Source organism: Glarea lozoyensis, assembly GCF_000409485.1.
Source record: "Glarea lozoyensis ATCC 20868 chromosome Unknown GLAREA15, whole genome shotgun sequence".
Taxonomy (NCBI): domain Eukaryota; kingdom Fungi; phylum Ascomycota; class Leotiomycetes; order Helotiales; family Helotiaceae; genus Glarea; species Glarea lozoyensis.
The window spans coordinates 1,877,894-1,898,611 of NW_007360989.1; the positions used below are offsets into that span (position 1 = coordinate 1,877,894).

Below are 20,718 nucleotides of genomic sequence, written 5' to 3' on the forward strand. Positions count from 1 at the left end.
ATATGTAAAAAGTTGAGGCAGGTTACCTCACATGATTAGTGCCATGAAGTCAATGGATAGGCTAAAAAAGAGCGCACCTGGAGATCTAGTTTATATTAATCATGAAACCAATAATCCCCCCTTCCAGCATCATCGATTATGTCAAAGTACCACCGTCTTTCGAAACAAATTCAAATGAGATAACGCTTAACCAGCTACTAAAAATCTCGTATCAGAACTTTCAGATATCAATTTGGTTGAGAAGAAGTTGATTTTAGGAATACTCTTGTATGGTACTATCCCCCAAGTCATAATTAATGGTTTCCACTCTGATTAACGGTGAAGACTAGAGAGTTCTTGAGGCTGAGTAAACATATCCAGGGGCACTATTTCTTTTAAGACATATATACTCTTCTTTCGAGATTAGAGTGAAATGTATAAAGTTACTGGCACGCAAAATGCGGGAAACTGGAGATTAAGATACGTATCGGATTCAGTTAACTGGTTTGAAGGGGTATGGGTGTCGGGAATGACCTATCGTTATTACAGATTGTAATTAGACCTTGTTAATAGAAATTATTGATAGACATTACTATTATACAAGAAAGTCGCTGTGGGTATCTGCATGCAATGAAAACACAGTATTCTAACATAAAACCCAAGGGTTGTGTCAGGCAAACAAACGCTGAACAGTTATTAGCGTAGTTGAAAGGACTGTAAGTCGACTTTGATCAGTATCGCCGGACGTCCATTGGATGGTACAGCATGACAAGCTATGAGGATATGAGTATGACACCTAGTCGCATCTTCCTCCTTGACCCGAAACCATTGCCCAACCCATAGTGAAAGTTGCGTGGCTCAGAGGAGATCTACAATTATCGACTTTTCTGCATGATTCCAATTTAGAGATAACGTACTGAAAGGTGTTACGATTAATCGTCCTTTATCTTGATGGGCGGAGTGTCCTCTCTCTTGATGGGTGGTATGTCTTCTCTCTCGACGGGCGTTTTTGAGCTCTCCCTTGACGCAGGCGGCTCTTGCGGTAAGTGAACAACGTCCACAATACCACCCCTTAGCTCGAAGAACGAATCTCTGAGTAGGGCTAACGCGCCCTGACCGTGAAGCAAATTTCGTTCACGATTTTGATGAAAATCCCTGCGCTCCACCGGCTGTTCCTGCGGCGCAAAACGAGAATTTAGGGCCAGCCGACCCTCCTGGTCTTCTTCGTGTTCTCTTCGCTGCTGTGCAAGGTATCGTTGCTGTTCAAGGTAAACAGGCATTAAGCGTTCCTGAATCTTATGCACTCGTTTGTATTCTCTTCGCATATCTTGTCTCGAAGAATGCCAAAGGTCCAGAGTGGCTTTCGGGTGTTCTCTGCTCATCGATTCGAGGACAAATTTATTGAACGTTGTTTTATGTTGTGGTAGATACGGCGCGTTCCTATCGCCAAAAACATTGCAGTAATGATTTTTGACCCTGTCCAAGAGACGGCGGACCCTATGAAATATGCTCCTTGAATGATAAATATTTTGGACAACTATTTGGCACTTAGCTAGTATGTAATATAATGTAATGGGATCGGGATTTGACTCAATTACTTACGTCGTGCTTCAATTCGGTGCAGGTGTTGTAGTGATTGTAATTCCCTTTGATTGCAAGACTCGCAATAACATATAAATGATCGTTGATCTCCAAGTCGGGTATTAGTAGTGAAATTCGACAAACCCAGAAACACCTCGCTCAGAATGAAGAAGTCCGCCATGTCGTCGAATTTTGTGCATTGATAAGATACTAAATTCCCGGGTCCGAATTGATGGGTAGACTGACATGAGAAAAGGCTGAGAATCTAGAATGATGACAATTTGGAGTACCTGGCAAGAGGTTGTATTTGGGTTAATTATGGAAGGTACCTACTGAGGAGGACCATATGATGACTAAGGTAAGCTGGTACTCGTCCCCTTCCAAGATTAACACGGAGGAGGCGCTTCTGAGTACTGATGTCGTCGGCAGAGAGAACGGTTATTGTAAATATTCTGGGAATTAAAATGTAGCATCTGTGAAACTTTTTCTAGTCTGTAAGCGTTTTCCAGTCAACACCATACTTGAAAAGTTGAGGTCGTAGTAGCTATGACTTCCGATGAAGTACCGCATTCTGGTACGTTTAAGCGGTACGGCCCGCGAACGAAGTAATTGGCTCATGATTCAAAGATTTCACAAGGCTTAGTTGTGGAGTCAACCATCCCCAGAAGCAGCACAACTCTTTTCAGGTGTTGGGTTTTGGCAGCCGAGCTTCTCGAAAGGGGGGAGGTCGAAGATCCCCACGTGATGATGAAACAACCCCTGCAAAATTTCTCCATCTCCAGAAAAAAAGTCAAGAGCTTCAAAAGTTCACAACACCAGAACATCCTATTTAGCAAACCCAACACAATGGCAAAACGAAAGCGCACCGTCTTATTAGAGTCCAAACCGGCAACTACGCCAGCACCCACCAAGAAAATTAAACCATCAACCCCAACACCACCGCAATCCCCAACCACAATCCAAATCATCGCGGGGTCCTACGACCGAGTCCTCCACGGCCTAACAGCAACCATCTCACCCACCAACACCGTCGAGTTCGCCGACACCTTCCTCTTCAACGCGCACACAACCGCCATCCGGTGTCTCGCCCTCTCCCCGCCCTCCCTCCCCGTCCCCAAGCAACCCCAGAAAGTAATCCTCGCAAGCGGCAGCACCGACGAGAGGATAAACCTCTACCACATCTCCGCCCACGCGCCCTCGTACGTAACCGTGCCCGCCATCGCCGGCCTCTCCTCAGCGGTGGTCGAAAATCCGCAGAATAAAGAGCTGGGCTCGTTACTTCATCATTCTAGCTCTGTTACTGCGTTGTACTTTCCTAATAGAAGTAAATTGCTGAGTTCGGCGGAGGATAACACGATTGCGGTGACGCGAACACGGGATTGGAGTTTGCTATCTGCGATCAAGGTGCCTGTTCCTAAAGCTGTAGGGAGACCAAGTGGTGATACCGCCCCTCTGGGTGGTGCACCTGCGGGCGTCAATGATTTTGCTGTGCATCCGAGCATGAAACTCATGATATCTGTCGGAAAAGGCGAGCGCTCGATGCGCCTCTGGAATCTGGTGACGGGAAAGAAAGCCGGTGTCCTAAATTTCGAACGTGATATTCTGAATGAAGTCGGCGAGAGCAAGTTCACCAGCGGGGAAGGACGAAAGGTCGCATGGGGAGCTACGGACGCTGGAGAGGAATTCTGCGTGGGTTTTGATAAGGGTGCGGTAGTGTACGGCATGGACAGTAAACCGAAATGCAAAGTCGTGCCGAAGCCACGGAATACGAAACAGAAATGGGTAAAGGTGCATCAGATGTGTTATTTACAGGTTGATGAGGAGAAGGATATTCAGATCCTAGCGGTATCGACTGAAGATGGGCGAATTTTATTCTACTCCACACGACCAGATGATCTCGAAGCCGCGGCTTCAGAGAAATCTCTACCCGCAGCAAAACTGATCGCCATCCTAGACGCCGACATCTCACCCCCCGATCCAAAATCCACCACAGACAGCGCATCCACACGCATAAAAGACTTCACCATCCTCCCGCTCCCGAACAAAACATTCATCATCCCCACCGCCCGCAGCGACGGCACGATCCAGATCTTCTCCGTATCACCTGAAGATCTATTACCTTCCAGCGTATCTGAACCTAAAACCGTCGGCAAATCCCTAGGTTCCATCAAAACAGGCAATAGAATCACTTGTTTGAAGGCTTTTGTCATGTTACCTAAATACCAGGGTGAAGAGGGGGAGGATGGGGATGAGTTTGAGGGGTTTGGTGATGATGTGGTGGATGAGGAGGTAGGGAGTAGCGGTAGTGATAGTGAGAGTAGTGATGAGGAATGAGAGATACCCTTTTTCTGTTTCTACGACTGATTGAATGTTGTTCATGTGAAGTGTGCGGTCTTGTCATGTGAATGAAAGGAATGAAATGATTAGGTTGTGAAGAGGATATTGCCGATTGAGAAGGATGTGGGGTGCTTATCCATTTCAAGGTAAAGATAGTCACCATAAAGTGTAAACAAAGTACAAATCTCATAAGACCCATTCGGAACGACATCTCAAAAGAAAAAAAAAGAGGCGAGGATATATTGCAAACTCCCAACCGATCTATGAGGTATACGTAAACGTGAGAAAAAACTGCAGATATATCTTTTACCCCCATAAGAATATCAAATTCCGAACCTTCCCTTCCCTTCTGAACCTTGATCCCCCTCTTCGTATCCATACCAAATCCCATCCTCACATTTATCTCATTCTCATCCACCTCATATCCAAATCCATACCTCAAACACAAAAACATATGCACAAGAAAATCAAAAGTCCCATCCACATGCGACGCCAATCACCCTCGTCCAACCCCCCGTCCAAGTCCCATCATGCCCAGATATGTGCCAATTAGATATCCAAACCAAAAAAAGAGCATTCAAACCCCAACCAAATTGCAACCATCCCCCAACAGATGAGCGAAGAGGTATCCTACAAAACGCTAAATCGCCAAAGACAGCATTAGAATCGAATGACAAAAGAACAAACTTTGGCGCTCAACAAGCCCAAGTTCACATAGAAATCAAAAAACAACCACACCACCCCTTCTAAATGAGCGCAGCAGAAAACCCAACCTTGTGAGCTGGGAAAAGGACTGCCTCCCTGAATACCAGTCAACCATGCAATCAACAAAACAAGTCCACCACCAACTAACACACTCCAAAAAACCCAACAAGTCTGATCCTCCCAATGATCTAAATAACTCAAGAAGCATAAAAACGTAAGAAAGGAGAGTAAAATGTCAGTTTTTGGTTGCCGCCCATTTTTGCCTGCCATGTCTATCTTTCTATAGAACCAATGGCGTAGATGATGTGAATAAAGATCCCATTCTTCCATTCCTCATGATGGTGGTCGGTTTTATTGCCGAGCCATTTCATTCGCTTTCTTCGTTTACTATTTTTCGTGTCCAGTGCTATTGATATCGCGAGTTCGTCTCGTAGGGTTTTAGCGTGTTTTAGTTGACCGGGTTGTTCGGATTGATTACATGACACGACATGGGTCGATATATTGGTATTCAGCCTTTTTTACCCCTAATGATAGTCAGCTTTACACTTCCTGACTTTGGTCGAACTAGTAAAACATACTTTCCTTTTCCCGACGAAGACGACTTCTTCGGCGCGGATCCTCCTGATAGAAAGCCCAAGACTCCTCCTTTAGATTTGCTGCTCGACTTTCGCTCTTTGCCACCATTTCGCTCTTCTCTACCAGGCATCACAACTACAGGAGCACCACCGGGACCGACACCAAGACCTGGTCCTCCCCTATGTCCAGGTGGAGGTCCAGGCCAGATACCGCCGGCTGGTGGTGGTGGAGGTGCCCCATGAGCACCTCCTCCTCCGCGACCTCTTGGATCCACAGGTCGTTGCCGAGGATCCATCTGAGCTCTAAGGCGGGGATCCATTGGCGGTCTTTCACCGGCTCGTTCGTGTCTGCTGCGCGGTCGTTCAGGCGCGTGACCGGGATGGAAAGGATTGTGATGGCCATGTTGAGGACCTGGATCTGGCTTCGGTTCTGGCATTGGCCACATGTGCATTGTGATTGACCAGTCTGGCTCGATCATCGTTTCCCAAACCTGGGGTAGAATGATCTCTCCGTTTGGCCCTATTAAATCATAATGACCGTCTGCTACATGGGGTCCAATGACTTCTACGTGTAAAAATGCTTGCTTGATCAATTCTTCCATACCCTAGAACCAGTTAGTAAGCGATTATTCGATATAAGTGTGGAATCGACTTACAGCCCATGTTGCACACAGGTGGAACGGAAAGCTGAATTTGCGTCCAACAGCGTCCTTAAACTTCAGAGGTTTCTGTTTCTCTGGCTCCGGAGGTTTACCTGCAGCAATTGCTTTGGCAAGAGCAGCTTCCGCCTCTTTTTTGGCCTTTTCAGCTTCTTCTGCCGCAGCTTTTTTCAACTTCTCTGTTTCCGCCGCGGCCTCCTCTTTCAATCTCTTTGCCTCTGCAGCCGCCTCCTCTTTTAGCTTCTTCTGCTCAGCAGCCGCATCGTCTCTAAGTTTTTGCAATTCTGCTTGAATTCTAGCTCTCTCAGCAGCTTCAGCCGCCTCTGCATCCGCCTTTTTCTTGTCCGCTTCCACTTGTTTTCGAACATTCTCGGCTCCTTGAGCTCGAGCCGCTTTCTTTTCCTCCTCAACTTTCTTCTCCCATGCAGCTTTCTCGTCTGCAAGTTGCTTCTCAAGGGCTGCTTTGTCCTCCGCGTTTTTCTTTTCTAAAGCATCCTTTTCAGCTTTATTCCTGGCTTCTAACAACTCCTTTTCTTGAGCGATTTGCTTTTCCCAGGCGGCTTTCTCTTCAGCAGATTTCTTAGCCTGTTCAGCCGCAGCAATTGCCGCTGCCTCTTTAGCATCACGGTCCGCAAGCTCTTTCTGTGCCTTTTCGTACCCAAGCTTCTGAGCTGCCATCGCCTGTTCAATCGCTACCAACTTCTTCTCCGTCTCCGGATCGGGGACAACTGAAGGCTCGCTGGGCGGCCATTGAGGAGGTTGAGCATACTGATATATGTGCTGTGGAGGTATACCAGGAGGGCCCACATGTGGCGGATATCCTCCGTAGCCTCCCGGTCCAGGGTATTGCTGTGGTGGAGGTGGGTAGGGCATCATATCATGGCCATAACCTGGCCCTGGTGTGTTATGGCCAGACAGGGGGTGATGGCTCGCCGCGGGAGGGGGTGCAAAGTAGCCAGCTCCAGCAGGGCCATGGTTAGGTTGAGGGGAGAATGGGTTTCCCTGATGGCCACCGAACTGCTGGTAAGGCGACTGTTGCTGGCCATATTGAGTTAAAGCTCCAGGCCCCCCGTGAGCGAATGGAGGTGGTGCATAGTTTGAGAATGCACTTTGGGCGTAGCTTGGCCCAGGTGCCCTGCCACCAAATTGTCCAGGTGGTGGAGCAGGGAAACCTCGGCCATAGCCCGGATAGTCCTCGTTGGGGTCCACGCTGGATGGTGGTGCCGGTGCGTGCCGGTGGATGCGAGCAACAGGTGGTCGTCGAGAGGCTGGATTTTCAGAAGTGGTGTGTCGACGAGTAGGTCTTGAAGCGGGGGGAGGACGACTCTCGCTTTGTCGGTATCTTGCACCAGTTCGAGGGCGAGACGCTGGGCGTGAGGCAGACTCCGACGGTGAAATTACTTCGTCGGCGTCGTACAATTCCCAAGACTCGTCTTCGTCGTCCGTATAGTTTGGACGCGATGGGACTAGAATGTTTTAGTATTTATTAAAACAACTGACAATCACACTACAAAATAGAGGACAACTTACCACGCACCCCCGATCCTTCTTCGTCTTCAGTATACGATTCCGCAGAACGTGATGTAGAGCGGGAGGAGCTGTTGGATGGCGATTGTTGAGAGTTTGACTATACGTTTGTGTTAGTTGAGAAGTCAAGCTTGTTGTAAAGTACAAATGATCATGGAAACCGGCAAATAACCCATAAGCAGCAAAAGAAAATAAAGTGAAGAATCATAACAATCCGACTGCCAAAAGTGTCCCTCCAGCTGCCCTGACGCGAGCTGACTGGGTTGTCTAGATAGTCCTTGCATGTCGGTTTGTTTACCCCTCTCTTGCCCAGTCATCGGACAGCTGTGTCCGCAGAAGACAGAAATATGGCAGGAACATGGAATTGAAAAGTCATAGGCATACCTCAATTGTAATAGTAGTTCTGTATAAGACAACGGTTAGCTGAAGTCTCCAAATCTACAGTGGGTAGACCATGAAGCGGCAAACTTACGGCATTGGATCTCTCCTGTTCAAGGAAATTATCACTCAACCACGACCTTTCTACCCGAGAAGAGTCGCGCGAGGATATTCCAAGGTGGTGAGGGATGTGATGTGAAGCGCAATGCGCCCTGGGTTCGATCTTCGTCCAATCCTTCTACTCTTGCAGTGGGAACTCAGTCCTGCGACAAAGTTCCGAGCAACGGAGCAGATGCGGTTATTGAGTCTTTAGATCTGCTTTTAGAGTATTCTCTGTCGCGTCGAGTGAGAGATTAAGGTACAATTCTGCTAGTTGAATGCGAGGCGGTGTATTGGTGCTGGCGCTGGTTCTGTTTGGGTAGGAATGCAGGTGGAGAGTAGTCTGGACGCTTGTGGGATCTTTTGTGCGCTCTCTTCGGCGCAAGAGATAAATGTGTATGGTAGTCAAAGTCGTTGCAATATTTGCTATCGACTGTGCGAAACAGAATGGCAGGTCCGTAGACACAATGCGACAGGTATGCCCAGCTCTCGTGGAGCGGGAATATTTTTGTTGTTGTGACTGAGGAGCGTAGATTCTGGCGAATTCTCCTGCTGAAGAAGGTCAAGGAGGGGTGCTGTAGGCGCATTAGCGGGTTGTCAAAATCAATCACTCAGGCCACCATCCAGGCCAGCCGCTGGGATCTGAGCGGGCCAGCGAGCAAGCCAAGGGAGGGCCCGTAGCGGAGGGGCAAAAGAGCAGGGAAGACGAGCCTCCTGTTCAAACAAAAAGGATAGAAACTGTTTGATCGTCTGGATGTTCGTACCTCCTCTAAGCCCTCTCTCCGCATTTATCACCGCGGGAGCATCTGGAAAACATGCACGGAAGGGCGATCGAGGAGACGTGCAGGCAGATCAAACATTTTCATTACCTTTCAAGCGAGTCGAAGGCATGAACAATATCAGAAGTTGTGCGAACCATCACGTACCTTTGAATGTTTGTCCCGAAGTAGCAGTCCTGAGGTTGTCCACTTCGTTTGGATCAGGCCAGCGAGGGATTTTTGGGGATTTATTTACTGAAACGTCAGGTTATCCCTGATGTGGAGGACTCAAGCGAGAATGGATAAGCTTAAAGTTGGTGTGGATTTCCCGTTGCGTAGAAAGAGCAAGGAAGTATTGTAGTAGATTCTAAGTGTGGATTGTTGATGTGTAAGTCTTTATGTGCGTTTTCTGAATTTGGATGATGGCGGGGTCTTCTTCTTGTTGTTGCGGCGACTGGAGTATCGGTGCATGACGAGAGACAGGGTTGCACGACAGCGAAGAGACTCGAAGGTGTTCAAAGCGGTTGGCGGGCTGACCAGGCTGACCGAATAGGTAGAGGAACAGGTGAGGCGTGGGTAAAAAGGGATGCGAGGCAGGACTGGAAACGGTGGAAACAAGTCGCAGGCACAGGCAGCTTATAGAAACAAACCACTCAGCATGCAGTAGAAGTGCGGAGGTAATAGTTCAAATCAATATTGGCTGTAAGGGGATTGGGGAATGGCTGGTTGAAGGTTTTGAGGAGAGGAGAGGGGTACTGCCTTGAGTATGCGCTGGAGTCACGACAGCAAAGGATCCGACAGCTGATTGTTTCTCTTTATACACAAATACATACAGAGCGGTGGCAGCCTCGCATTTCGATTGACAGAGCTAGTACAACACACTGAAAGTGGTTTTTGGTGTTGGCAGAAAATACCGTGAGAAGAGTCATCCCAAGTCACTCGGCCATGCCCAATACCCAGCAAACAGTTTTCAGCCGCCGAGAACATCAACAAACACATCAAATCCCATCCATTGTTATCGCTGACCGCTGCCTGTTACTGCTCAATACTCCAGATAGCGTGGTATCGCGTTTGTATGCCGGCCTGAACCCATCCACTTTGATGCCCAAGCAACCCGACGAGCAATGCAACCTACCAAATGGTGTGCCAGAGAACCGTGATTGGCTCCGTCCCGGCCCAAACTCTTCCTGTGGTGTAGGGCCACGATTATCAACGGGCCGCGCCTCGACAGGGAAGAGTGAAAGTCGACGTCGATGTGCATGGAAGCCTCCGTTGGAAAGTGGGAATATCTGAGAAGAGGCTGCGTTCTCATCCGGCAATCGCCTCTCAACAGCTTCCAGAAATTTCCCCCCTGTGAATTGGATCTCACATCTCGTAATCAAAACAGCATTGGATAATTAGACAGTGGTGCCTTGCAGGCCTTGCACCATATTATCCATGGCAACGAACGAAGAAAGTTATCGTATAATTGGTGTTGCGTCTCGATTGAGAAGTTCCTGGGCTGCAATTATGTCGGCTTTCTCATAACCTGTCCACCCTTTCTCACCATTCAGATTCCTCCGCACTATCTCAGAGAGCTTTGCTGTCGCTAACTCATTCAAGCGCTCTACTGTCTTCCTGTCTGGCGCCGGAAGCCCGGTTTCAGACTTAGATTGTCTTGAATTTGTCGCAAGATCTTTTAAAAGACGTTTTGTGGTCTGTGATTCGTTAGTAAGATATTCCAACACATAATATCGACCGAACGCGTACCAGTTTCAACCCATAATATCCACGTAGGTAGTCATCACACAGTTCAACACTCCTGCAAAATCGTCGCATGGATTCTGAAAGGTTCTTGTCGGCACCACCTTCGTTACTCGAAGCAGCCACGTATAAGACCTCGCCTAGCCGAGCGTGCATCTACATTCGGTCAGAGAGTAATCTATTGGATTTGAAGTCATCTGATATCAACTCACGTTCCAAGCGTTAGGAGTAATCAACAACACCTCCTCAAGCGCAAAAGCTGCCTGGGAGTACATGCCTTGCGACAAATATAGGTCTGACAACTCTGCCCATGCTTCTGCGTCCGTGGGGGAGCTTTCGAGGAGTTGATTGAGAGCACCGATGGCCTCCGTGGGCTTTTGGAGCGTACGGAGAAGCGCGATTCGTCGTTTGGTTACAGGCTGACTAGATTAGCAAGCTATTCAGATAGCACAACATATTGGGATGGCAAACCATATTGCTTGGGTCAGCTGCTATGATCTTCTCGTATTCTTCCAGAACCGTCTTCAGGGCGGCGTCATCCTTCGCTGTTGCTTCTTGAAATACGCCTCGCAATGCCATCAGTCGTTCGTTGTCTGCGCCGAAGCGTGCCGTGAGCCTTTGCAGGCATAGATGAGCAGACGGTTCATCGCCCGTTCGTAAACATGACACCATGAGGTTCTCGTATATTGTCCATAGCTCTGCCGACTCTGCTGCAGACCAGATAGAGCTAACGGAGTAAGGTGATATTGAAGAGGGCGTGCTTTGAAGGAGAGCTGGAGCTTGCTGCGATAATTGAAGAGCTACCGTTGGTGGAAGATGCAATGGTGGATGCAATAACGAGGACGCCATGATAGCTTGAGGCAATAGTATTTAAATTCCGCGCGAATGGTAAATAGTCTCCTCTGTACGTATTCCTAGTTGCCAATGGTAGATGTGAAGTTCGTCGCAATCAGCCAAGATGGGTTTGAAGGAAGTGGTCTGTAGAATCGCAACAGCTCGGGTGAATCTCGTAAAACCGTTCCGCCAGCCGGTTCGAGACAATCACGTCGTCCCCAGCTCCACGCGCAGGGGTGTTGGTGGGGGACCTCATGTGAAATCCAGATTCACCTGCGACCACTGCAACCGCACCTTGCGAATTATATGTGCATTTTGTTATGCGACAACCAATCTTTCAAAGTCCACACAGAAAGGATTTGTCAATGTAGAGTTCCCGAATCATGTCGATCGAATCTCCGTAACAAATCCACTATTTTGAGTCTCAAATAAGGACCGTTGGTGGAAACCGTCACCATGTGCGCCCCTCCCTATACTATCCTTTTATCCACGAAACACCTTCTAATAGCAGTCTGCCAGGTTCGAGAAGTCTCTTTACGACCTCATTCGAGGTCTCCGAAACCACAAGGGAAACGAGAAGGAATACATCCAGAACAGCTTGAAAGAATGTCGGGCGGAAATCAAGGGTTCGGATATGGGTGAGTTATAGGCTGGCCGCAAGTCGAGCATTCGCTGATGGATTTGATTAGACCTCAAGGCCACCGCGCTCTTGAAACTCGTCTACCTCGAGATGTTTGGTCATGATATGTCCTGGGCATCCTTTCACGTACTCGAAGTCATGTCCTCTCCGAAATACTTGCAGAAAAGGGTCGGATACCTGGGTGCGGTTCAGAGCTTTAGGCCCGACACGGAAGTCCTCATGTTGGCTACTAACCTGCTGAAAAAAGTAAGGGGATTCCGTTTCTCATTATTGAAATAAGCTAAAGGTACTAGGATATTACCTCCACATCTGCCATCAACATGTCTCTTCCGATTATCACGCTCCCTCACATTATCACACCTTCTCTAGCATTGTCGGTTCTCTCGGATCTTCTCCCACGACTGACGCACTCCCATCCAACAATAAGGAAGAAGACTATCGTGACATTATATAGACTTGCCCTAGTCTATCCCGAAACATTACGCCCCGCCTGGCCTAAAATCAAGGACCGGCTAATGGATGAAGGGGAGGACCCAAGTGTGACAGCCGCTATAGTGAACGTAGTTTGTGAATTGGGATGGCGGAGGCCTCACGATTTTCTACCTCTAGCACCAAGGTTATTCGAGCTTCTTGTAGATGGTGGTAACAATTGGATGGCTATCAAATTGATCAAGCTAGTAAGTCAAGAGAAATGGAGACTTGGTTATGTCTGAAATACTAATTTATAAGTTTGCAACTCTTACGCCTCTGGAGCCTCGGTTGGTCAAAAAACTCCTACCTCCTTTGACAAACATTATCAAAACAACCCCTGCAATGTCATTATTGTACGAGTGTATAAACGGCATCATTCAAGGCGGAATTCTGGGCAGCAACGATGATTCTGCTGACGGCGAGGAGATTGCAACGCTCTGCGTCAGTAAGTTGCGGGGTATGATAATGGTGGAGGGCGATCCTAATTGTAAGCCCATGAGATCCGCACTATCACCCCTATGCCTAACAAGAAATTCAGTGAAATATGTCGCGTTACTGGCATTCAACAAGATTGTTGTCACACATCCGTATCTTGTCGCTCAGCAAGAAGATGTCATTATGGAATGCATTGACAGTTCTGATATTTCTATCCGGCTGCGAGCCCTCGATCTAGTAGTCGGTATGGTGAGTAGCGAGAATTTAGTGTCGATCGTCGGTCGCTTGATGCGACAACTACGAAATGCTCGCTCACAGACGCTGGAAGAAGCCAACGAGCGGCCAGTATCAGGTGTAATCGAGCCGATAGCAGACTCCGATGACGAAACCCCCGAAGTAACTATCAGGCCGGACAGGGGAGCGTCTCAGGAACCATTGCTCCCAGATGACTATAAGATTGATGTGATCAGTCGAATTCTGGAAATGTGCGCTAGCAATAACTACGGGAATCTAGAAGACTTCGATTGGTATATCGATATACTGATTCAACTTATAAGGAGTGCGCCACTTGCAAAATCCGCTTCGGGTGCCGAGGAACGCGGATCAAGAGATAATAGCTCATCTAGTCTGGATATATCTGAGAAAATTGGTGACGAGCTCAGAAATGTCGCGGTAAAGGTACGAGCAGTTAGAGCATCAGCCACACATGCGGCCGAGAATTTCCTGATCACAATGTATAACGACAACTCCTCCCCATTCTCCCCAGCTACTGGAGCACTAAAGCCTTTGGCGTGGATTGTCGGAGAATATGCGAGTTCTCTAGAGTCTCCGGATGGAACACTTACCGCCTTGCTGCACATCACAAGAAGTTCAGCGCCAGCAGAATGCATCATTTTGTATTTACAAGCCCTGCCAAAGATCTTCGCTTTAGTTGCAGGAGATGACCGAGCTTCTTGGACACCAGAGAGGAAAACCATGTCATCACTTCTCATGGCTCGCATTATCCATGCATTAGAACCACTTGCAATGCACCCGGATCTTGAAGTTCAAGAAAGAGCAGTCGAATTTGCTGAATTGCTGAAGTTGGCTGCAGAAGCTTCTGCTGGTCAGGATGTATCTTCGGATGAAGTTGAGCAAGGAGCGCCACTTCTACTGACCCAAGCTATTCCATCCTTATTCTCCGGACAGGAACTGAATTCTGTTGCGATTGGAGCACAAAGGAATGTTCCAATTCCTGCAGGATTGGATTTGGATGAGCCAATCAATGCGAATTTAAGCAGTCTCCTGAGAGCTGTTGACTCCGCGCTGTTCGACGAACCTGACGGGGACGAGTTTGAGACGTACTACTATCGTGCACCTCCATCTGCTCCAAGCGTCTCCGAACCAGCAGCAAACAGGTTAGGCGGTCCCTCTGAAGAGGCTGTTCAGTCATATCAGCACGGCAGCGAAGAAAGTTACCTTGATCCAGATATTGTTGCACGACGGCGGGCTGAAAGATTAGAAAGGAATAAGGATGATCCTTTCTATATTGCCCCTGTAGAATCGTCTGGAACATCAACGCCCTTACACAACATACTGCAGAGTAATAACGGTCCCGATCTTGACTTGGATGCCATTCCAATAATGCAACTGAAACTCGACGGCCCGGGTTCAGAAATGACTGGGCAAGGACTGCCCAAAAAGCGCAAACCTCCCAAGGCGCACCAGCGAATACAGGTTGCCGCGGATGAGACATTGGGAAGTGGGTCGACTACGCCAAAATTTGACGATTCGGAAAATAGCTTTGAGGGGGCTCAGAGAGCGAGACCCAAGGGTAAGCAGTCTTTGCTCCAGGTCGACTCGAGTCACATTGGAGCTTTCTCTCTAGAAGGAGATGGATCCGCTACTGGAATAGACTTTGAGCGACAGCAAAGAGAAGAAGCTGAGATGGCAAAAGCCATGAAAGAGGTTGACAGATTACGTTTAGAGATGCAGAGAGCCAATGAACGTATACAAGCTGCTCAAGGCGTGTCCTTGGAAGGTACTGTGGTCAAAAAGAAGACGAAGAAAAAGGCAAAACCTGTTGAAGGAGAATCAGTGGAACCAGTGAAAAAGAAGAAAGCGAAAAAGGCTGTTATTGATGAAGGGCAAGGTGAGGCCTCTAATGTGGCCGAGGTCGTGAAGCCGAAGAAGAAAAAGAAGAAGCCAAAGGTGGATCAAGTGAACGACCAACCTGAAACATTAGTCCAGCCCAACGAATAGTCAGGATTGCATCCTCGAGTAGAGGTTCCGAGAAGAATCCACGGGTGCAAGGCCACTCGGTGAGAAAAAAGTGACTTCCGTTTTGACTAGAAATATTTAGTAAATTTGAAAGTCACTGAAGCTCTAGTAATCAGACAATATACAATCTACGAAATCCTATAAGCACTTATAGTCCCTTGAATTAAACCAGAAATCAAATGATAGTTATGGTGCAAGCCACTAACAAGTCTGGAACCCCTCCCCCCTTTTGCTTGAGCCTCACAAAGCGACGTCCAAGCTTCTTATCGCTTATCGTGACCGCAGACCCACTTTAAAATGTCCAAAATTTCTACAACAGCTGCGACTTGAACTTCCAGTTACTGACTCTCTTCGAGTCCGTCTATACAACGCAATGCACCATGGAGGGCGCAGACTTCATTTCCTTCGGCGACATAAGCCAGAAGCAACCTTTCGACACCAAGCGTGAACCCGGTTTAACATTCGACAACAAGACCGAAGGTAGACATTCTCGACCCCTCGCGCAAGCACATTTTTGCAAGCTGCCAATTGTGTAATTGTTATTGACGCAACCATAGTTGAGCGCAAAGAAATCCAACGTGCCCATCGTCTTGCCGCCAAACGCGCACACAAGAAAGAAAAATCAGACGCCAAAAAAGCTCGCAAGGAAAATGCTATTCTCCACCGTCGCGCGACTAAGAATCGGGAGAAGTATAATAAGAATAAAGAGCGCAATGCAATTCGAGATATCGAAGCGGAGCGGAAGAAGATTCGCCGACAGGCGTTGGATCAATACAAAAATATCACTGGGGAGAAATTCGAGGGACTAGGACGACCCGTTCTGCCTGAGGGGAAGAGTGTCCCGGAGGGCGAGGAGAATATGTTTGCGTTGTGGGATCTGGGTGATGAGGAGATCGTGAAGAGGATTAGGGGTCATAAGGCGAAGAAGAGGGAGGCGGCGAGGAAGTTGCGGAGGAGTCAAATGGAGATGAAGAAGTTGAATAGGGCGTTGAAGGCGAGGAGGAAGGAGTGCGAGAATCGTGGGGAGGTTTTTGATGTTCAGGCTGTTACGAAGGAGATTTTGGAGGCGCAGGGGAAGGAGAAAGATAAGGAGGCTGAGGGTGAGGATGATGGGTGGGAAGATGAGGTTGAGGAAGGCGAGGGGGAAAAGAAGGGGAAAAGGACTGCGGAGGGGGATGTGGATGGAGAACCGAGTGCGAAGAAGAGTAAAATGTCGAATGGTGATGCTAGGGAAGAGGTTGGTGCGGATGGGAAGAAGAAGAAGAAGGGGCCAAATATTCCGAAACTCAATCTTGCTCTTTTGGATGATGCTACGATCGCTGCGCGTGTCGCGAAGGAGAAGAAGAAGACACGCACGTACCTCAAGAAGATTGATGCCGTTGCTACATCGTTGGATGGAGTGGATGGGAATAACAAACCTGTCAAAAAGGAGAAGAAGAAGAGAAAGGACAGTAACGCTGGGGATGAGAAACCAGTTGTGGAGGATACTGAAATGGCAGAGACTACAACTCCCAAGAAAGAGAAGAAAGAGTCGAAGAAAAAGAAGAAGGACATGGCGTCTGAGGAGGAGAAGCCAGAGGTTGCGGGGGAAGTGAAGCCAACTGAGAACACGGAGATAGCAGAGGCAACAACTCCCAAGGAGTCCAAGAAGAAGAAGAAATCTAAGGATGCCGAGGAGGAGAAGATAGTTGAGCAAGATACAGAGGTCCTCGAACCCACAACTTCCAAGAAAGACAAGAAAAAGAAGAAGGACAAGACATCCGAAGAAGATCAACCGACCGAAGAAGCTGTGGAAGTCGTCACTCCAAAAAAAGACTCCAAAAAGAAGAACAAAGACAAATCCTCCACCAAAGAAGTCTCAATCGACCCCGAAACCACCTCTAACCCCGAGTCTAAGAAAAAGAAGAAAGACAAATCCTCTAAATCAGATCCCGACGCCAAGTCATCGAAAAAACGTAAAGCGGAAGCGGAACCCGTCGTAGCTGCGCAATGGAATCCAGAGGCGCTGGGAGGGGATGCGGAGAGAAAGAGTAAGTTTTTGAGGCTTTTGGGAGGGGGGAAGGTTGCTACGAATGGTGAGGGGGGAAAGGGTGGGGAGGGGGATAAGGGCAAGACGAAGGGAGAGATTGAGAAGGTGCAGAGTGAGCTTGAGAGACAGTATGAGATGGGTATGAAGATGAAGCATGACGGTGGGGGCAAGAGGAGGGGGTTGGGTGCTTAGATTTTGTGAGATATGTGTGAGGGAGAGGGTTGGATGGTTGAGTAGGGTGAGCATTGGGGATGTGTGGAAGTTTGGGGATTTGTGATGACTTTATGGATGGGTATGCGTTGTTGTTGAGTTGGTGTGATGTGGCATATATCATTGTGGCAGATAGCGTGACGAAAATTTACTTTGCTTTCCTTCATTTGCATTTGCTTCTCGCTTTCAATTCCCCTCTACTACTGACATCTAGTTCCTCTGACCACCCATCCTTTTTCCCGCCTCGCTCCCCTTCTCGCCCGCCAACGAAATCATGCAGAAAATCAAAGCCCAAATAACTCCATGCAACCAAGTACTAACTGTGTCCACCGACGGGACTTTTGTACTGTTTTACATCCCCTGTCATGCTCGCAGATTGTTCGCTTCTCCTGTCTCCTTTCACATTTTGTATATCCTCTGTGTTGTTGTGGTTTATGGTACGGTGAGGTGAGGTGGTGGTAGAGGTAATGGTGTTAGACCGTTTACTTGAAGAATATCTGAGAGATCAATTCGAAACCTAGACCGCCGAAGATTACGAATGCTAGGACTCCTGTAGGTATCGTTAGCATAATTCTTTGGCCTCACTGTTCAAATCCCACGGCCGACTCCTGTTCTTCTCTCCCTTTACTCCTCTCCTCTCAACACCTCTGCCTTCTTACCAACTTTTGCCGCCCCTCAATTCCAGCATGCAGTGCAGAGACTCGTTAGACCATTTGTTGCTTTTCTCCTGTGGTCATTCCCTGCCATCCCCATCCCCTCCTCCTGTCTTCCTCCCTGCACCCGGCCCAAAGAAGGGAAGAAAGTAAAACATAAACGTACCTAACCAAAAAGGCGAAATCGGACTCTTGAAATCTTGCTTCCTCTTGATCTCCTGTGGTGCCTTTCCGCGTTTCGCCGTTTCGATTTTGGCGTACTTGGCGTTGCGTTTGCGTTGTTCGGGGGTTTGAGTCTGGGATGGATTGTTAGTTTCGAATTGAAGTAGGACAGAAGGGCTTTAGATGGGGGAAAGCAGTGAGATAAATTATCAAAAGAAATTTTGGAGGGAATTGGCTGTTGCAAACGTATTGCAAACGGAAAGGTGTTGGAGGAGGTGTTGTAAATGCGACAATGCGGAAGTTGCAGAGAGAGAAGATGATCTTACCATTGTGAAAATGTGGTTATACTATCAATCGTAGAATCCAAGTCTAAACCACGAAACACAAAAGAATGAGAAGAAACAAAAGGTCGTGCGTAGAGTAGAATTTAGATCCGTCCAGATGTAGATATATTTCAAAGATGTGTCCCGACGCCTCTGGGATTCGGCCAGAGTTGCAGCTGTGCCGAGTGCAGGGATTGTGTGTGCACGGACGATTTGAAGAGCTTAGGGTTTTGTGGGGCGCGCGAGCAGACCAGCTTTGGATTGACATCTTGCGACGGATTGAGATTCACAACTTCAAGAATTTGAGGATATATACGCAATGAATGCTTCAATACACCGCACTATGAGGCATTCCTCTCCTATAATACGACAATTACGCTTCTATTCCGCAGCTCAGAAACCGGTGTCACCACATGTAGGTCTCCTTCCACCCAATCTAGTTTTATCCTCGGATCAACCCAAAGCCAAAGAGCTCTTCACTGATGCGCTGTGATATAGATTGGATTCTACAAGACCTTTTCGCGGCCAATAGCGAAAGTCCTGCTTATGGCTACCTTCACATATCAAGTTGCGTATTGGGGATGGGTGAAGCTGGAGAAAGATGAGGAGAAGGCGGGTAGGAATGGTGAGTTTGATCTTTTGTTAGTATATTGGGTACAGGAGATGCAATTGAAAGCTTTGGAGGCGGGGAAAGAAGGATTTGGATTGCGGTGTTGAAGATTAGAGAAGAGAATGCTAATCCCACGGGACAGCAGAAATTAAAGCCCTCGAAGTCGAACTCCAGAACCTGATCAAGATGGCTGAGGATGCAGGCATAAAAGTGAAGAGCTGAGCGAATGGGGATTGATCAAGAACATCAAGAAGAGGTGCTGGGGATAAGAGCCCCAAACTCGCGCCACGAGATGGACAAATGAGCTTGAAACAAAATCCCATTACGGTTGAAGGAGGATAACAGCAGGCTGGGTGTTGTCTGTGTAGGAAGTGACGCTTTAGAGAGAAAGAATGTTTGAGATACCCCGGGATTTTTGGTGCTGAATTAAGACATATTTCAGGTCACGTCGTGACAGTGTTGATTACTGGCTGACGTCGAATGATAGGATGTCGGAAATAGATGAATGAACACGCAGTTCGAATGAAACGGCATCTGGCTCATAGTGTAGTGTGCGCTGATATATTGACAGCTTTAGTTGTTTACGTAACCGAATACTGCTACATTCTTTTTCATTCTCCTCGTCCTCATCTTCTCTACTAACTTATCTAGTTCAAATTAAGTTGATACCTACATTCGACTAGCAAATGCGTGCTAAGTGTAGACTCCAGCCCTTTGTCAGAAGAGTCTATTGAGTAGCGCCTGTCAAATTCAGGAACTTCCCCTTTCGGCTTGGTGTAAGGAACTGATATAGATCGAATTCAGTGGAGGACTTCTACCGGTACCTCTGTGTGCTAACATTCTGATTTCTTCTCCATCACAAATAACGTTCCATGCCTCCAGTCGCAATCTGCAACGCAGGTGGCAAAGCTGATTCAACGGCTCTTATTGTTGAAAAGACATATGGTCACATGCCAGCAACAATTGACTCAACACGAGAGAAGCGGATTGTTGTCAAAAAAGGCAACTTAAATACTGTCTTTTCTTTCAATAAAAAGACAGTCCGCCAGTCGAAGACTTACGTTTCCCAAAGAGTCGTCGGAATTTGAGATGAACAAGCCTTGCTGGCGTACTTCAAGACCCGAGAACACTAAGGATGAAAGAATCAATCTCGAGATGACTTTGTGAGATACGAGTTTCATCCAATCGCACAAATACGGCGTGGAAAGCCTGGATTTGAAAGACATCCATTCGGCTACGTAACAACAAGCCTATGTTCTGTGAGCAAAAGCTCGGACAATCATATAGTGGTGTGGATGATGAGAACTTTAATACAGGTATCTTAGGTCTTATACAGCCTGTTACCATAGATACATGTAACCCTTCCACTGGCAAACGGTACAATTAATAATAAGTACAGCCCTCGGAGGAGTTGTCGGTGCGAAGTGTTAGCTGAATGAATTAAGTCTAGCTCACCTAATTTTAAGCCAAAATTTCTAGAAGTATATTAAGGGCGATTTGCTCTATACGTACATCTAAATTATGTCAATTATCCACTAATCTATAGCTAAGCGATAGCTAAAATCCTTAATTGTATCTATGAGAGAGGACTTTGCTTAACTATACCGTTTGGCAGTGGAAGGGATATGTCTCGAGTCTCTTAAATGATGCGCGCTTATTTTATACACTGTTAGGTACGTCTTAACACTGTAAACCTATCTATTGAGAAACAATAAGACCTTGATCATATGATTTTCAACAATCCTTAGGGG

The 20,718-nt window shown here is 47.5% G+C and overlaps 8 protein-coding genes across 8 annotated transcripts; 5 read left to right on the top strand and 3 right to left on the bottom strand.

Moving 5' to 3' along the window:
• Window positions 1–954: 954 nt before the first annotated feature.
• GLAREA_06432 (uncharacterized protein) lies at window positions 955–1,384 on the top strand (the record flags this gene model as incomplete). The annotated part of the gene is made up of 2 exons (XM_008081845.1): window positions 955–1,021; window positions 1,104–1,384. 2 exons carry the CDS (start codon window positions 955–957, stop codon window positions 1,382–1,384), a joined length of 348 nt encoding a protein of 115 aa, XP_008080036.1.
• Window positions 1,385–2,406: 1,022 nt separating this feature from the next.
• Window positions 2,407–3,894, top strand: GLAREA_06433 (Putative isomerase YbhE; the record flags this gene model as incomplete). Its single annotated transcript, XM_008081846.1, has 1 exon — window positions 2,407–3,894. The coding sequence occupies one exon, from the start codon at window positions 2,407–2,409 to the stop codon at window positions 3,892–3,894; it is 1,488 nt and encodes a 495-aa protein (XP_008080037.1).
• Window positions 3,895–5,110: 1,216 nt separating this feature from the next.
• On the bottom strand, window positions 5,111–7,840 carry GLAREA_06434 (putative kinetoplast-associated protein KAP; the record flags this gene model as incomplete). The annotated part of the gene is made up of 6 exons (XM_008081847.1): window positions 5,111–5,126; window positions 5,181–5,782; window positions 5,834–7,302; window positions 7,367–7,463; window positions 7,748–7,766; window positions 7,836–7,840. The coding sequence occupies 6 exons, from the start codon at window positions 7,838–7,840 to the stop codon at window positions 5,111–5,113; spliced, it is 2,208 nt and encodes a 735-aa protein (XP_008080038.1).
• Window positions 7,841–10,055: 2,215 nt separating this feature from the next.
• On the bottom strand, window positions 10,056–11,190 carry GLAREA_06435 (TPR-like protein; the record flags this gene model as incomplete). Its single annotated transcript, XM_008081848.1, has 4 exons — window positions 10,056–10,295; window positions 10,348–10,497; window positions 10,554–10,760; window positions 10,813–11,190. The coding sequence occupies 4 exons, from the start codon at window positions 11,188–11,190 to the stop codon at window positions 10,056–10,058; spliced, it is 975 nt and encodes a 324-aa protein (XP_008080039.1).
• Window positions 11,191–11,299: 109 nt separating this feature from the next.
• Window positions 11,300–14,962, top strand: GLAREA_06436 (ARM repeat-containing protein; the record flags this gene model as incomplete). Its single annotated transcript, XM_008081849.1, has 6 exons — window positions 11,300–11,575; window positions 11,684–11,813; window positions 11,865–12,061; window positions 12,109–12,492; window positions 12,545–12,773; window positions 12,825–14,962. 6 exons carry the CDS (start codon window positions 11,300–11,302, stop codon window positions 14,960–14,962), a joined length of 3,354 nt encoding a protein of 1,117 aa, XP_008080040.1.
• Window positions 14,963–15,360: 398 nt separating this feature from the next.
• Window positions 15,361–17,201, top strand: GLAREA_06437 (uncharacterized protein; the record flags this gene model as incomplete). Its single annotated transcript, XM_008081850.1, has 2 exons — window positions 15,361–15,460; window positions 15,538–17,201. 2 exons carry the CDS (start codon window positions 15,361–15,363, stop codon window positions 17,199–17,201), a joined length of 1,764 nt encoding a protein of 587 aa, XP_008080041.1.
• A 500-nt stretch (window positions 17,202–17,701) lies between these two features.
• On the bottom strand, window positions 17,702–18,363 carry GLAREA_06438 (uncharacterized protein; the record flags this gene model as incomplete). The annotated part of the gene is made up of 3 exons (XM_008081851.1): window positions 17,702–17,769; window positions 18,039–18,168; window positions 18,361–18,363. The coding sequence occupies 3 exons, from the start codon at window positions 18,361–18,363 to the stop codon at window positions 17,702–17,704; spliced, it is 201 nt and encodes a 66-aa protein (XP_008080042.1).
• Window positions 18,364–18,700: 337 nt separating this feature from the next.
• On the top strand, window positions 18,701–19,189 carry GLAREA_06439 (uncharacterized protein; the record flags this gene model as incomplete). The annotated part of the gene is made up of 3 exons (XM_008081852.1): window positions 18,701–18,772; window positions 18,856–18,982; window positions 19,110–19,189. 3 exons carry the CDS (start codon window positions 18,701–18,703, stop codon window positions 19,187–19,189), a joined length of 279 nt encoding a protein of 92 aa, XP_008080043.1.
• Between the last annotated feature and the right edge of the window lie 1,529 nt (window positions 19,190–20,718).